A 13239-nucleotide genomic window follows, 5' to 3' on the forward strand; every position below is an offset into this window, starting at 1 on the left:
GTTTATGTCCTACCGGACCGCAGAGGTTGGCACTCTAATAAAGCGCTAGTGGTGCCAGCCGCTCCACATCGACTTACCTTGGTAAACCCCACTAGGCCCTCTGTATAAAATATATATATACAACATTCTAGTAACTAACAGTATAGAGACACATACTGTATTATATAGATTGTATGGAATATCCAGGAGCTCTGTATGAAAAGTTCTGCAACGGTCTGATAACTCAATGCTTGAGAAGACATGTAACATAGACAAGAGTTCTGTATAAGATGCTCTACAACATTTACTTAATCAGTAATTACCAATACAATTGCTTACCTGTCCTAATATTTAATATTAGTCTGGTGACTATATACTATTGCTTTGGGGTGTGGGAATGCACTTCTAGTTTCTCAGCTTCCTACCTAGCAGGACCCTCCCCTGGCTGATTGACTGGTCAGTGGCAGTGTACCAGATCAAATGACCGGTCAATCAGCCAGGGGAGGGCGCTTGTAGTCAGGAAATGCAGTGTGAGATGAGAAGCTACAAGTGCATCGTCACACCCCAATGCACTTCCAGACACAACTTCAAAATGTGATCTCTCGCTGCTGGAGCAGTACTTTGGAGCTATAAAGGGATTGACTAGCTTATCTTTTAAAGGGCTATAGAATGATATAAATGGTTCCATGGTTTATAAGGGTAAAATGTTCTGAAAAGTTCTCACCAAATGAGTGTTCTATTCTTCTGTGATCAGGAATCCCGGATGCAGCTTAGTGGTGCACTCTTGAAGATTGACAATTCGGATCAGCGGCATGTCTGCACGGTGCACCGCTTATCCTAACTGTCTCCCATGCTGCCAGCAGAAGCAGCTTTGCCTCTGCAGCATTGGAGAAGCATGGAGCCTGAAAGCAGCACATGGTCTTTGCCACGGTAACCAGCCAATCTGAAACGTCAGGGAATTCAGTAGCCTAGGCAACCGACAACCTAGAATTAAAAATCAACCCGTTCTTAAGAACAGAGAGGATTTTTCATAAGAGCTAAATTGTAAAGTTGATTGTCTTTACAACAGGGGTGAGGAACCATTTGGATATTCATACCATTCTTCGGGGCAGTACAAATCGCGTGCTAACTCCACCCACAAAGTATGCCCTGACGCTGGTACTGTTGTTAGGACGTAACCTTTTATTGCAAGCGCCTCAGCGTTCAGTAGCGAAAATTGCGTGCTCGCGCTCACAGAGCAAGAAGACATTATTGGGCCAGTGGCCATCAAAACACAGCTGCCAACCCTAAGCACTGTGGTCCACGGGAATCTGCCCGGAGGCCGGAGAAGAGATCATCGAGGGCCGTAAATGGCCCTAGGGCCTGAGGTTCCCCAGTCCTGCTTTACAAGTACTTTGCAATTTTAACCATTTAAGAACGTCAGACAATTCCTTTAAAAAGCAGAGTTCTAACTTCTAGTACCTGAGTCTCACTGTAAACTCTGTAAAACAGTTTCTTACCACTTGTTAGCTATCGTACTGCTGTCCTCTCTTGTGGCAGATGGGCCACTGGGTCCTCTCAATCACAAGGGCTAAAATGCAACTGTTGCCTCTGCAGTCCTATAATTTTAACCCTGTGCGTTCCTGAGTTATTCCCAACTACAGGATACAGAGATGATATCATTTTAACTCCAGCTGTTTCAGGTTTGTCGGCTCTCATCAGTGCAAAACAAAGAATAACTTTATAAAGTAGAACTTCTAGAAAAAACAGGCATAATTGCAAGTAAACGTTATATCATAAAGAAATACATTTGGGGGGTAATTTCCTTTTTCCATTTGCATAAGATGACCTAAAATACATATATGGCAATAACTATGTGATATTCAATAAAGAAGCCCACATAACCCTTTTGTAAATTTGTATATTTATGTCACTTCAGGTTATAGTGAGCACAGCGACAAGCACGTGTACCCAAGTCTGGTTTTTGGAGAGAAACTAATCTGCCAACTAAAGCACGAGGCAATCATATTAAATGAATAAGGGAATAAAGCAACCCTCAATTCCTCTCCAAGGGTCAGAAAGAGCAGACGCGATTTGCAAAATAAGTCTGCCATTTCTACTGTTTGACTGTGTGCAAGGCGCAGCGTCCTCTAAGCTACTTTCTTCGTGAACTGCTCTGCCCTAGGCATGGAAATCCGCCCCTAGTCACACAACCCATATTAAACCGTTATCAAGTGGAAGTTATGTAAGTGTATGAAAGGTTACATATTAAAAATAGACTTGCTGACAAAAGTGAGATTTCAGGACGGCTGTCTCGCTCAACAGCAATAACTGCAACTTCAATTGCCAAATGATATTGAATAACAGCATCAGTGTGTCTGCGATGGCTGATATTCTGCATAGCCACTTGACCAAGGTAACAGGTCACGGGGAGATAACGTTTAATGTAAAATAAGTCAAGGAGTTTTCTGGGTTTACATTGACGGCTTGTTGTTAGTGTAGGCCATCGGTATCACATCGGTAGGGTTTCTGACTCTGCCTTGGCAAGCTGTACAAGCACTGAAGCCTTCAATGCTTACATTGTCCCATCTATCTGCATGACATTTGCTACTTAGCAATTGGGTAGTGTGATATTGGGAAGTTGTCCCAATCACCTTGCAGAACCACAACAAACTAGACTTAGACCATGGGTCTCAAACATGCAGCCTGCATACCGTAACACAATTTTTTGCAGCAAGGGATGGATTATAATGAGGGCAATCTGGATTGGTCTCCAGAGTCCAGGGCTGAGGGGAGGTCCATGATCCGATTGCCCTCCTTGTAGTATTTTTTAGCTCCTTTGGTGGCGTGAATTGCTAGGCAAGTCACAATCTCGGCTTCCTTCCTGGTGTGTTTGCGATAACATCATGCTGGAGAGAGAGGACATATAACTGCAATGAATTGGGAATAGGGTTAGGAAAGAGGACATGTAATTGCAATGAATTTGTTGGAGAGGACAGTGACTTTTAATGAATTGGATAGAGAGAGAAGCATTGTGAATAAATAGTTTATATTTTTATTGGATTGGGGAAAAGGGGCTATTTATAGTTAATGGGAGGCACAGAGCATTAATATTTTGAGTGGAAGGTTGCACAGGGGCTACTTATATATTATGCTGCACCTGTATTCAGGACTGCAGTTGAGGGGACTTCGTCTCCATCTGGGCCAAAGTCACCATTCCGCCCTCAGTCTAAATTTAACAATGTGGCCTTCATCCTAGCAGGAATTTTTTGAGTAATTCTGGAACCCATTTTAGATTGAGACCCCTAACATTGTGAACATTGAAGTTGCGGCAGCACTCACAAAAGCACATCTGTCCTTTCGAACATCTAATCAACATGGCTACACAAATCAGACCACCCGAATCTGATATTGACAAGATTTTATCCTCTGAGAATTGATCCAGCTTAGCTACGCACAGACACATTCAACCATTTCTGAACAATCAAGAGTCTAAAAGAATGGAAGCTTATATGCAGAATGAGTGTACCAACCTCTCCAAAGGGAGTGCAGGAAGTTTCTGGCCTTTCCATTCCACAAGTGGAAGAAGCCCTCAGGAAATCCGTTCTTCCAATAAGAAGATCTCCTGTTGCAGGATAACATCCTCCAAGAGAACAGTCTTGCTGTGCATTTACAAGTGATGCAAAACCTACATCAAATAAATAATAATAAAACGTAAAATCTGCATTATTGATAAAATAATCGCAAAATATACTGGATATCTAATGAAAAATGTATAAATGCAATATGGTTCTTTGAATTTTCTATTTACCATGAAAGATCTTAGAAATTAGTTTTGCTAAATTTTCAATAGGAATAATGATCTTTAATTAATGCTTTTTTCAACGTTTTTTTGTCCGTCGGTTCCGCTTTTTCCGACCGTGCATGCGCAGCCGGAACTCTGCCCCCGGTCCGCCCCCGGACCTTACAATGGGGCAGTGGATGCGTTGAAAAACTGCATCCGCTGCCCCCGTTGTTCATTTTCTTCACAGTTTGCATCGGTACCTCGGGCCGACGCATGGCGACGGCCCCGTTCCGACGCTAATGTGAAAGTAGCCTTACGCAGCATAAACAGACCTGCAGATGTGTTTTTGCAGTAAATATGAGTTTTATTTACAAATTTTTCTCCATAGTCTTGATTGAGTTGAGAAAAGACCGCGTGTAAAAAAATATCTTTGCATTTTTAGTGTGTTTTTACAGTTGATAAACTAAAAATGCACATGACTATCAATAAAGTTTTATCAATGCTAAATAAGGGCTTGTTCACCAGTTGCGTTTATGCCCCTTGCTTTCAGGGGGGGGGGGAAAATGCAGTGTTTTATAGTACCAGCAAAGTGAACAAGATTTCTAAAATCTCATGCACACGATGCCCATTTTTTTCCATGCATATTTGAGTCATCAAAGCTCGTTTTTACATCTTTTAGCGCTTTGGCAGCTTTTTTTCTCCTGAAAATTTCTGTAAGAATTCACCAATGGATTATAAGACAACAGTGACATGGATCGTAATGTAAAGGTATGGAAGTTATCATCGTTACAGCTACTTTACTGTGATGATGTTACTTTGGGGTCTACAAACCTGCTGACAGGTTCCCTTTAATAGATGCATGAGAATCCTTAAAACATTTCTTATTTTAGGCATGCACAAAAAAATTTCTATGGAAAGCACAATAAGTATAATTAGTGGAGAATAATCTGCCCTGAAGGCACATAGTACAAAGCCTTACCTAGCAGTATGATGCTGAACCACATCCTTCGTTCCTGAGCTCTGAACACCTGTGAATGAAATTCAGAATAACGCCATAAGATTCTCTGTTCTGCTCATTACTGCTGAGAACCATCTGTTTTTATAAAAGTCCTATGTAATTAGAACCTAATTCGGAATATCTTTTACAGAAAGTCTCTAGTTATAGAGCCCATGCATCATGTGTGGCTTCACAGAGGAACCAGGTAGATATCAACATGCACGGGCGTACATACCAGATTTGCTCCTTATTTTTAAGGGGTTGTCCATCTGTTGAGACAACTTTTTTATTTTGACTTAAATGCATGTAATTGATGCTAAGAAATATTTTTCCAATTGGGTTTCATCAAAAATTTTGCACTATTTTCCTTCTGTAGCCTCGATGTTGTACTGTGTATTGCTGGCTGTAGAGTTAATCGAGGTTCCATCAGCCAGCCCATTATGAGATCTCACGGGGAAGTTTTACTGTAACTTTTTATATGTCTTTTTCTGAGATCCTTTTAGCTAATTTATGACAACAGAGACCATGCAAAAGTAAAATATGCAGGGAAACAAAGCAACACACGATGCAAAATTTTCAATGAAACTCAATCGCAAAATTGACTTTTTTGCCTAAAACACATGCATTTAAGTAAAAGTTCTGAGAGTTGGACAACTCCTTTAAATGAGACAGGAGAAGTGAATTATAGCAAGTTAACTATGACTTATCTAACTTGAATACGTCTGTTAACAGCTTTGACGCAAAGCAACCATTCTGCATGTAATGTAACAGATTATATTCCTGGAGATTACAAGATCATGAATAAACTACATTGGACAAACATGGCAGACGTGTAGCAAATATTATACAGTAACTTGACCGGGTAATTCATACAAGAGTTTCAAAACTGGAAAATTAAATGAAAGATCTAGAGTTGGTAAGTTGTCCAGAGGACAAGATTACTCTATGAATCTTCCTGGTGTCCTTTAGTGTTTTGGGGGGTGAGAATATCGTGTCAGGTAATATTTTGTCACTTATCATGAAATGGTCTACTAAGAGCCCTAAAGGTCATTAGATATTTGTTGGCAAATCCAGCCAATTTTGCACATGCCGTGATTATAATCCAAGCTTGTCATAGACATTAGATTGTTGTCAAACCCCACCAAAAAATTGTTTAGGCTTGCCAACAAATGTCGTTGACTACCTTGAGCGTCTTTAGGACCGTCACATATCATTCACCGGACCTACACCTTTTTAGGGCACACTACAGTCATATCTTATAAGGACCCATCATCCATGATTAAGGAGTTTTTTTTAGTCCGGAATGTGTAGGAAACTACATCTTGCTTGTAATTATTGTGAATGCCAAGGAATAAAAGTTTTTGAAATATTTTAATCAAGAATTGGCTGGAAAATCTTCTATTTGTTATGCACACTAAAGTCGCACCTTGACAAAAAAGGAAGAAAAGGATCCACTTGGCCGTAGGAATTAAAATATGTGGCTTTATTGCACATGGTTAAAAAAGGGGTGTCCAAAGAATTAAAAAACCGTGTCCATTCCGATGTACGTTTCTGGCTGAAGCCCTTAGTCATAGCATGTGAAAGTCGCACCTTATAAGGACACAAGACCCTGAGATCGATACGTGGTTCTATTGGCCATATCTCCGTACTTGCAAGGCTGACTGTCAAATATGGTGGAAACTCAACCAGTGGATTGTTTTGGTTGATTGAGGATTAAAATGATCCATTAGTCTCCTTGTATTCTGTATGTCAATTCCACAAGCACAGAGCTCAGTAGTGTTAGGAACCCTCCTACCAGACGAGTAATATATTATATATCCATTGATATGTCGGAAGAGCCAGCTAGGTAACTCCCTATAATGTGTTCAGACGTCCCTGTAGAAAGAAGCACAGTAATTCATAGCTCACAGCATTGTGAGACTCACCTGGACTTTCACTTTTCTCTAATATCGTCTTCTGGGAGCTTGTCTCCTTCTCCACCCCAAATCCCAACTGCACTTTTCCTTCCTTGAGCTGGCTTTTTAAACCAGGGCTCACCTAGAAGCGTCCGCAGTCTCTGTGATAAGGGAGTGTGTCAGTATCCTCATCAGACGCACACACCCAAACACGGTTACTCATCACATACCTCATCCTAGACACGGCATGCCTGCTCCAACTCCAGGCAGTACAGGTACTCTAATGTACAGGATGCTGTATATAATACTGTACCTCTGTAGCGTGCAAGTCTTCCTGGCACTTTGACAATTATTCATCATGGGTCTATCACTCACCCCCAGGTGTGAACCGTCCTATAGCACTTAGGAGCTAACTGCACATTTTGGGAGAAGAGCTGGAATGTACTCTACGTTCTTCAACATATACCGATGATACGAGGCTGCTAAGATAGGCAGTTGGTGTGAAGTTTCCGCCCTGGCAAAAGCTTCACTAGAGCAGCCAAATAAGCGAAGAAAGAAACCAAAAGTCTTCAGTGGAAATAGGTGTAAAATCTTCGATTCTTTGCGTCGGACCTCAAAGTTATTAGAAGAGACGCAATATAGTTTGGTCTTTTCATAATACATAGAATATTCTGTTGAAGTTCTGCACATATGTAGACCATTGTATTTTATTTTTTATTTATTTATTGGGGCTCACAATCTCCATTCCCTATTAGTATGTCTTTGTATAAGATTTTACTTACTATTTATGGAGTCTTGTTAGGAGTTGGCGGTCAACGATAGAAAAAAAGCGGACTAAAAAAAATATTAAAATGATATATAACATAAATCTAGAAATGTTTTTCCATTGTTGAGGCTGTTTGTGGGCAACAAAATCCCTTGCTCTTGATTTATCGAGGTATTTTCGCTAGTTTTCTGGCATACAACACCTTAATTCCATGCCAGACCTGTACAGTTTTGCCAAAATGGGCAAAGCATGGGTGGAATGGGACGTGGTTACACCTGCCCACCTTATTCATGAAAAGTTACGCCACGTTACCCTACTGAAGTGCAATTCTGCTGGAGGCACACACCAGTTCAGAAATGAGTCTAATTCATTAAGTGGTGTATGCCTCTAAGAAACTAGGTGCATCATACTCAAGAGAGCCTGTGGGCAACGCCAGCCTCAATGAGTCGGCCACTTTATGTATGAAGAAGGTAAGTACAAAGTGCTGAACGAGACAAAAATGTAAAAAACTATTTCACAAATTGAATACGATGAAATGTCTATATATCTTCCAAAAATGTTACCTTCTTAACAAACACCGTAATCTTAACTAATGCATAATAATTTAAGAAGAAGAAGGTTAAAGGGGTTTTCCAGTTTTGGGGAAACTCATGACTCCTGGTTGCAGTTAGTTTTTAAAAAAAATAAACTTTACTCACCCTCCCCGGGTCCAACACATAGCCTATGACACTGCAGTGTCTGTTCATGTCTGCAGTGATGACATCAAGTCAACGTCACTGCAGTGAGCTCAGCGGATTTTGGTAGCTTGTGCCATCAAACCAGGGAGAGATGTTGAGCTAACTGGCCGCAGTGCTATCTATATACATGATGTTAGCGCTGCAGACCGTAACAGATACCAGAATCAGCGATGGACCCGGTGAGTGTTACAAAGATTTTTTTTACACTGTAGCTGGAGACAGAGGTCTATGGAAACCGAAGAAACTCTTTAACCATCTAATGTGCCACTTTACCTTGTTTATATGAAGAACAATGTTGTGCCAAGTAATGTCAGGGCAGGATGGGGCTGGCAGGTAAAGTTTACATGAGGATTTGTAACCTGCTTATCTGGTCTTCCAGGATTTGTTAATACATCCAGGTCATATCACCCAGGAGGTAAAAAGACATTTATTAAGCTAAGCTATATTAATAAATTACCTCAACGCAGATATAAGTCTGCTGTTATTTCATCTGAATGTTCTTGGCTTCCTACAGTTGATTCGCCTTTATCTACAGTGATCGTACATACGACTGCAGCGGCAATGTTGGCATAAGGGTCTGAGTGGAAGGATCAGCTGTAGTCAAAAACACATTAAATTATAAGTTGGTCAGGCTCACCTATTTTGGTGGGATTGGCCATCCATCTAAAGCCCATGCAGACCTCCTGACTCTACTGTTGGGCAAGAGAAGCATTGTGCAAAGTTGGGAAAGTCAGGAGCGATAACTGTTGGCTGAACGAGTGTTTGGCTAACCAGTATCTGAGGGTAACTGAGAACATTCTCCACGTTGACTGCTCTACAAACCAGGGAACGACACTCTACTGTAGAAACCCGAGCACCTCTTCTCTGACGAAAGGTGATGCAGAAGGTCTCGTTCACGGGGTTCCAAAGCCCCAATCTCGGGATCACTGGACCCCCAGCAATCAGCAAGTTATTCCTTAGTCCATGGTTAGGAAACTACTTGATTTTTGGGGAATAATCCTTTAAAGAGGACCTGTCATCAAGTCAAAAGTGATCGATCTTTGCTTTTACATTATTCTTGTTGCTCGCCAGAGTGATCCATTTTTAATTTATTTTAAATTTACCATACATTTCCAGAAATTAGGGCCATTTTGTGTAGCGCAAATTTTGGGGGATTTTACAAGGGGGTGTGACTCCCAGGGTAAGAATGCAAAACAGCCGAAAACATGCCCCAAGAGAATCTTGTGAGTCCCACCCCCTGGTAAGACCATACAAATTAGCGCTAAGTAAAAGGCCCATCTCTAGAACCGTATGGCGGTTAGAAGACATAAAAAGCAGAATAGTAGGAGGGACAAAATAAGAGCAAAACTGGTCATTTTTGACTTGGAGACAGGTCCTCTTTACCTGATACTTACTCGATAACCTTTTTTTCTAGGACTTTTCATTGTTCTTGTTTTTCACTCAGATGTCATCCAAGTGCAGTCCGATATTTCCACAGACTCACTGAGTTGCATGGCCAAGTGCAATGCGAGTATTGGATGAAACTTGGCTATGCAGCGATTTCTTTTCCTCTGTCTGAGGAAAAAAGTTGGATACTTGCATGTCCCCATAGAATAACATTGGTCCGAGTGCAACCCATCAAAACAACGATTATTACAGTCGTCTGCATGAGCTCTAAATCTCATTCATTTGCCTCACATCTGACAGTCAAAAGAGATGACCAAACCCCATCCTCCATACTAGCGAGAGCAGGACTTGTGGGAAGAAATAGTTAATGTTACATTGCAGAAGAAGTACAGGACACCACCCTAATGACACAAATAACATGCCCTGGAGGTAGAAAAGATCTCATGATCTGGCTGGGTGATTTCCTGTACTGCTCAGTGTATAGTCTCCATTGCTGCACCTCCCAGGGTGTGTCTGTTGTCTGCACTCAGGTAACGAAAATCTGCTTCTATTACACATAGCCGGAGTGAAGTCACTTCCCTAAGTTACTGCAAACAAACAATTTCAGGGAACACGGCTACCAAAAGCCGGGGGTGTCCATAGGCGCTAAAAGATAGCAGTCGTAAAATGTTCATAAGTATCAGAAAAATGCAATTTATTATAACCTGTACAGAGAATTCTTCATATTCTGAGAACAATTAATACTGAGATGTCACCGTGTAATTTGTTCACTGTTCAACCCTTTTCACACTTGTATCATGGTTTTCACTACGCTCATAACCAATTTGCTAAATTACTTTACTTTTCATTGAGTTTTTGAGTGCGTTTTTATTGTATTTTTTTTCAGCTATGCTTTTTTATCTCCATCATGGAGACTCCATGAGTCAGTTTACGAATACGTAAAATAAAAAAAACATAAAAAAAAAAAAAACACCATGGGCATGAGATTGATGTAAATCCCATCCACTTTGCTGGAACTCTCAGATGTTGCTTTTCTTTGTGCAGTGAAAATTCGCAATGTCAAAAACATCAATTTCTTATTGTGAGAATTTAAAGGGACTCTGTCACCTGAATTTGGAGGGAACAATCTTCAGCCATAGGGGCGGGGTTTTCGGGTGTTTGATTCACCCTTTCCTTACCTGCTGGCTGCATGCTGGCTGCAATATTGGATTGAAGTTCATTCTCTGTCCTCCGTAGTACACGCCTGCGCTATTCTGTAGCTTTCCTCATATCAGGACTAAGCAAAAGATATAAAGATAAAGTTAAAAAAGACATAAAAAATAATAAAAGCATACATATACTTGGCATTGCCACGTATAAGCAAACCATACTAATAAAAAATTATTTATGTGTGCATGTAGCTCTTTAGAAGCTGTTTCATTATCATTTGTCAGCACAGAATCTGCTGGGTAAAGCACAAGAACTCAACCGTATCTTTTTAGGAAACAGAAGATTGAAAACAATAGGAAACTGTACAATAAAAGACATCAGACTGGGATGACGCCAAAACTAATGGAGCCTTCAACTGAGGGTAATCAACTTGCCTTCAATTGTCTTGACAAACGAACAAGTAGATGTGCTAAGTCTTTGTCTTTCTTTTTCACCTAGTGAAGAGTTTTACATTTTTTCAGCCATGAAAGACATTCATTCTTTTGGTAGAAAATAAAATTTCAAAAAGATCTTTGATAGGGCCAATGAAACGTGTGACTTTGACACCGTGTCAAACAACAGGCCTTGCAGACCCTTGAGAAATTCTTCCAAGAACAAGTTGGACAAGAACAGAGTGAGTACCCACCTGTTATGAACAGGTGATTCAGAACCACAATGGACCTGGTGGTTACGAGCACAGAAAATGACCTGATAGTTGCTAATCACATAGGACGAGCTCTGAGACGTGGGAACTCTGCTGACCGCAATCCCTAATCCTATCACACCACACTAGAGGTAGCCGTGGATTGCTCCTAACGCTCCCTATGCAACTCGGCACAGCCTGAGAAACTAGCTAGCCCTGAAGATAGAAAAATAAGCCTACCTTGCCTCAGAGAAATTCCCCAAAGGAGAAGGCAGCCCCCCACATATAATGACTGTGAGCAAAGATGAAAACACAAACACAGAGATGAAATAGATTTTAGCAAAGTGAGGCCCGACTTACTAAATAGACCGAGGACAGGAAAGATAGCTTTGCGGTCAGCACAAAAACCTAGAAACAACCACGCAGAGGGCGCAAAAAGACCCTCCGCACCGACTAACGGTATGGAGGTGCTTCCTCTGCGTCCCAGAGCTTCCAGCCAGCAAGACAAACCAATATAGCAAGCTGGACAGAAAAAATAGCAAACAAAAATAACACAAGCAGAACTTAGCTTATGCAGGGCAGACAGGCCACAAGAACGATCCAGGAGAAAGCAAGACCAATACTGGAACATTGACTGGAGGCCAGGAACAAAGAACTAGGTGGAGTTAAATAGAGCAGCACCTAACGACCTAACCCCGTCACCTGAGGAAGGAAACTCAGAAGCCGCAGCCCCACTCACATCCACCAGAGGAAGCTCATGGACAGAACCAGCCGAAGTACCACTCATGACCACAGGAGGGAGCTTGACCACAGAATTCACAACAGTACCCCCCCCTTGAGGAGGGGTCACCGAACCCTCACCAGAGCCCCCAGGCCGACCAGGATGAGCCAAATGAAAGGCACGAACCAGATCGGCAGCATGAACATCAGAGGCAAAGACCCAGGAATTATCTTCCTGACCATAAGCCTTCCACTTAACCAGGTACTGGAGTTTCCGTCTCGAAATACGAGAATCCAAAATCTTCTCCACTATATACTCCAACTCCCCCTCAACCAAAAACCTGCCCGGAGGATCAATGGATGGAACCACAGGTGCCACGTATCTCCGCAACAATGACCTATGGAATACGTTATGGATGGAAAAAGAAGCTGGAAGGGTAAAACGAAAAGACACAGGATTAAGAACCTCAGAAATCCTATACGGACCAATGAAACGAGGCTTAAACTTAGGAGAGGAAACTTTCATAGGAATATAACGAGATGACAACCAAACCAAATCCCCAACACGAAGTCGGGGACCCACACAGCGCCTGCGGTTAGCGAAACGTTGAGCCTTCTCCTGAGATAATGTCAAATTGTCCACTACATAAGTCCAAATCTGCTGCAACCTATCCACCACAGTATCCACACCAGGACAGTCAGAAGGCTCAACCTGCCCTGACGAGAAACGAGGATATAATAATAGCAGTTAATACAAGAGAAGATAGTATTCTGCTACAGATGGATCTGGATAAGTTGGAAACTTGGGCTGAAAGGTGGCAGATGAGGTTTAACAATGATAAATGTAAGGTTATACACATGGGAAGAGGGAATCAATATCACCATTACACACTGAACGGGAAACCACTGGGTAAATCTGACAGGGAGAAGGACTTGGGGATCCTAGTTAATGATAAACTTACCTGGAGCAGCCAGTGCCAGGCAGCAGCTGCCAAGGCAAACAGGATCATGGGGTGCATTAAAAGAGGTCTGGATACACATGATGAGAGCATTATACTGCCTCTGTACAAATCCCTAGTTAGACCGCACATGGAGTACTGTGTCCAGTTTTGGGCACCGGTGCTCAGGAAGGATATAATGGAACTAGAGAGAGTACAAAGGAGGG

The 13239-nt window shown here is 41.7% G+C and overlaps 1 protein-coding gene across 2 annotated transcripts in view; it reads right to left on the reverse strand.

Annotated features, from left to right (window-relative positions):
- LAMB3 (laminin subunit beta 3) overlaps positions 1-6902 on the reverse strand; it is a 97877-nt gene extending 90975 nt beyond the window's left edge. The window contains exons 1-4 of one of the 2 annotated variants that reach the window (XM_069756305.1): positions 6865-6902; positions 6665-6795; positions 4722-4770; positions 3492-3646 (exon numbers count right to left, since the gene is read on the reverse strand). In XM_069756305.1, the coding sequence (XP_069612406.1) occupies positions 3492-3646; positions 4722-4746 (180 nt within the window). In that variant the 5' untranslated portion in view covers positions 4747-4770; positions 6665-6795; positions 6865-6902. Of the gene's footprint in view, positions 1-3491; positions 3647-4721; positions 4771-6664; positions 6811-6864 lie in introns of those variants that run through there. The other variant, XM_069756307.1, reaches the window with a different exon arrangement.
- Positions 6903-13239: the final 6337 nt, after the last annotated feature.

Source organism: Ranitomeya imitator, chromosome 3 (assembly GCF_032444005.1).
Source record: "Ranitomeya imitator isolate aRanImi1 chromosome 3, aRanImi1.pri, whole genome shotgun sequence".
NCBI lineage: Eukaryota > Metazoa > Chordata > Amphibia > Anura > Dendrobatidae > Ranitomeya > Ranitomeya imitator.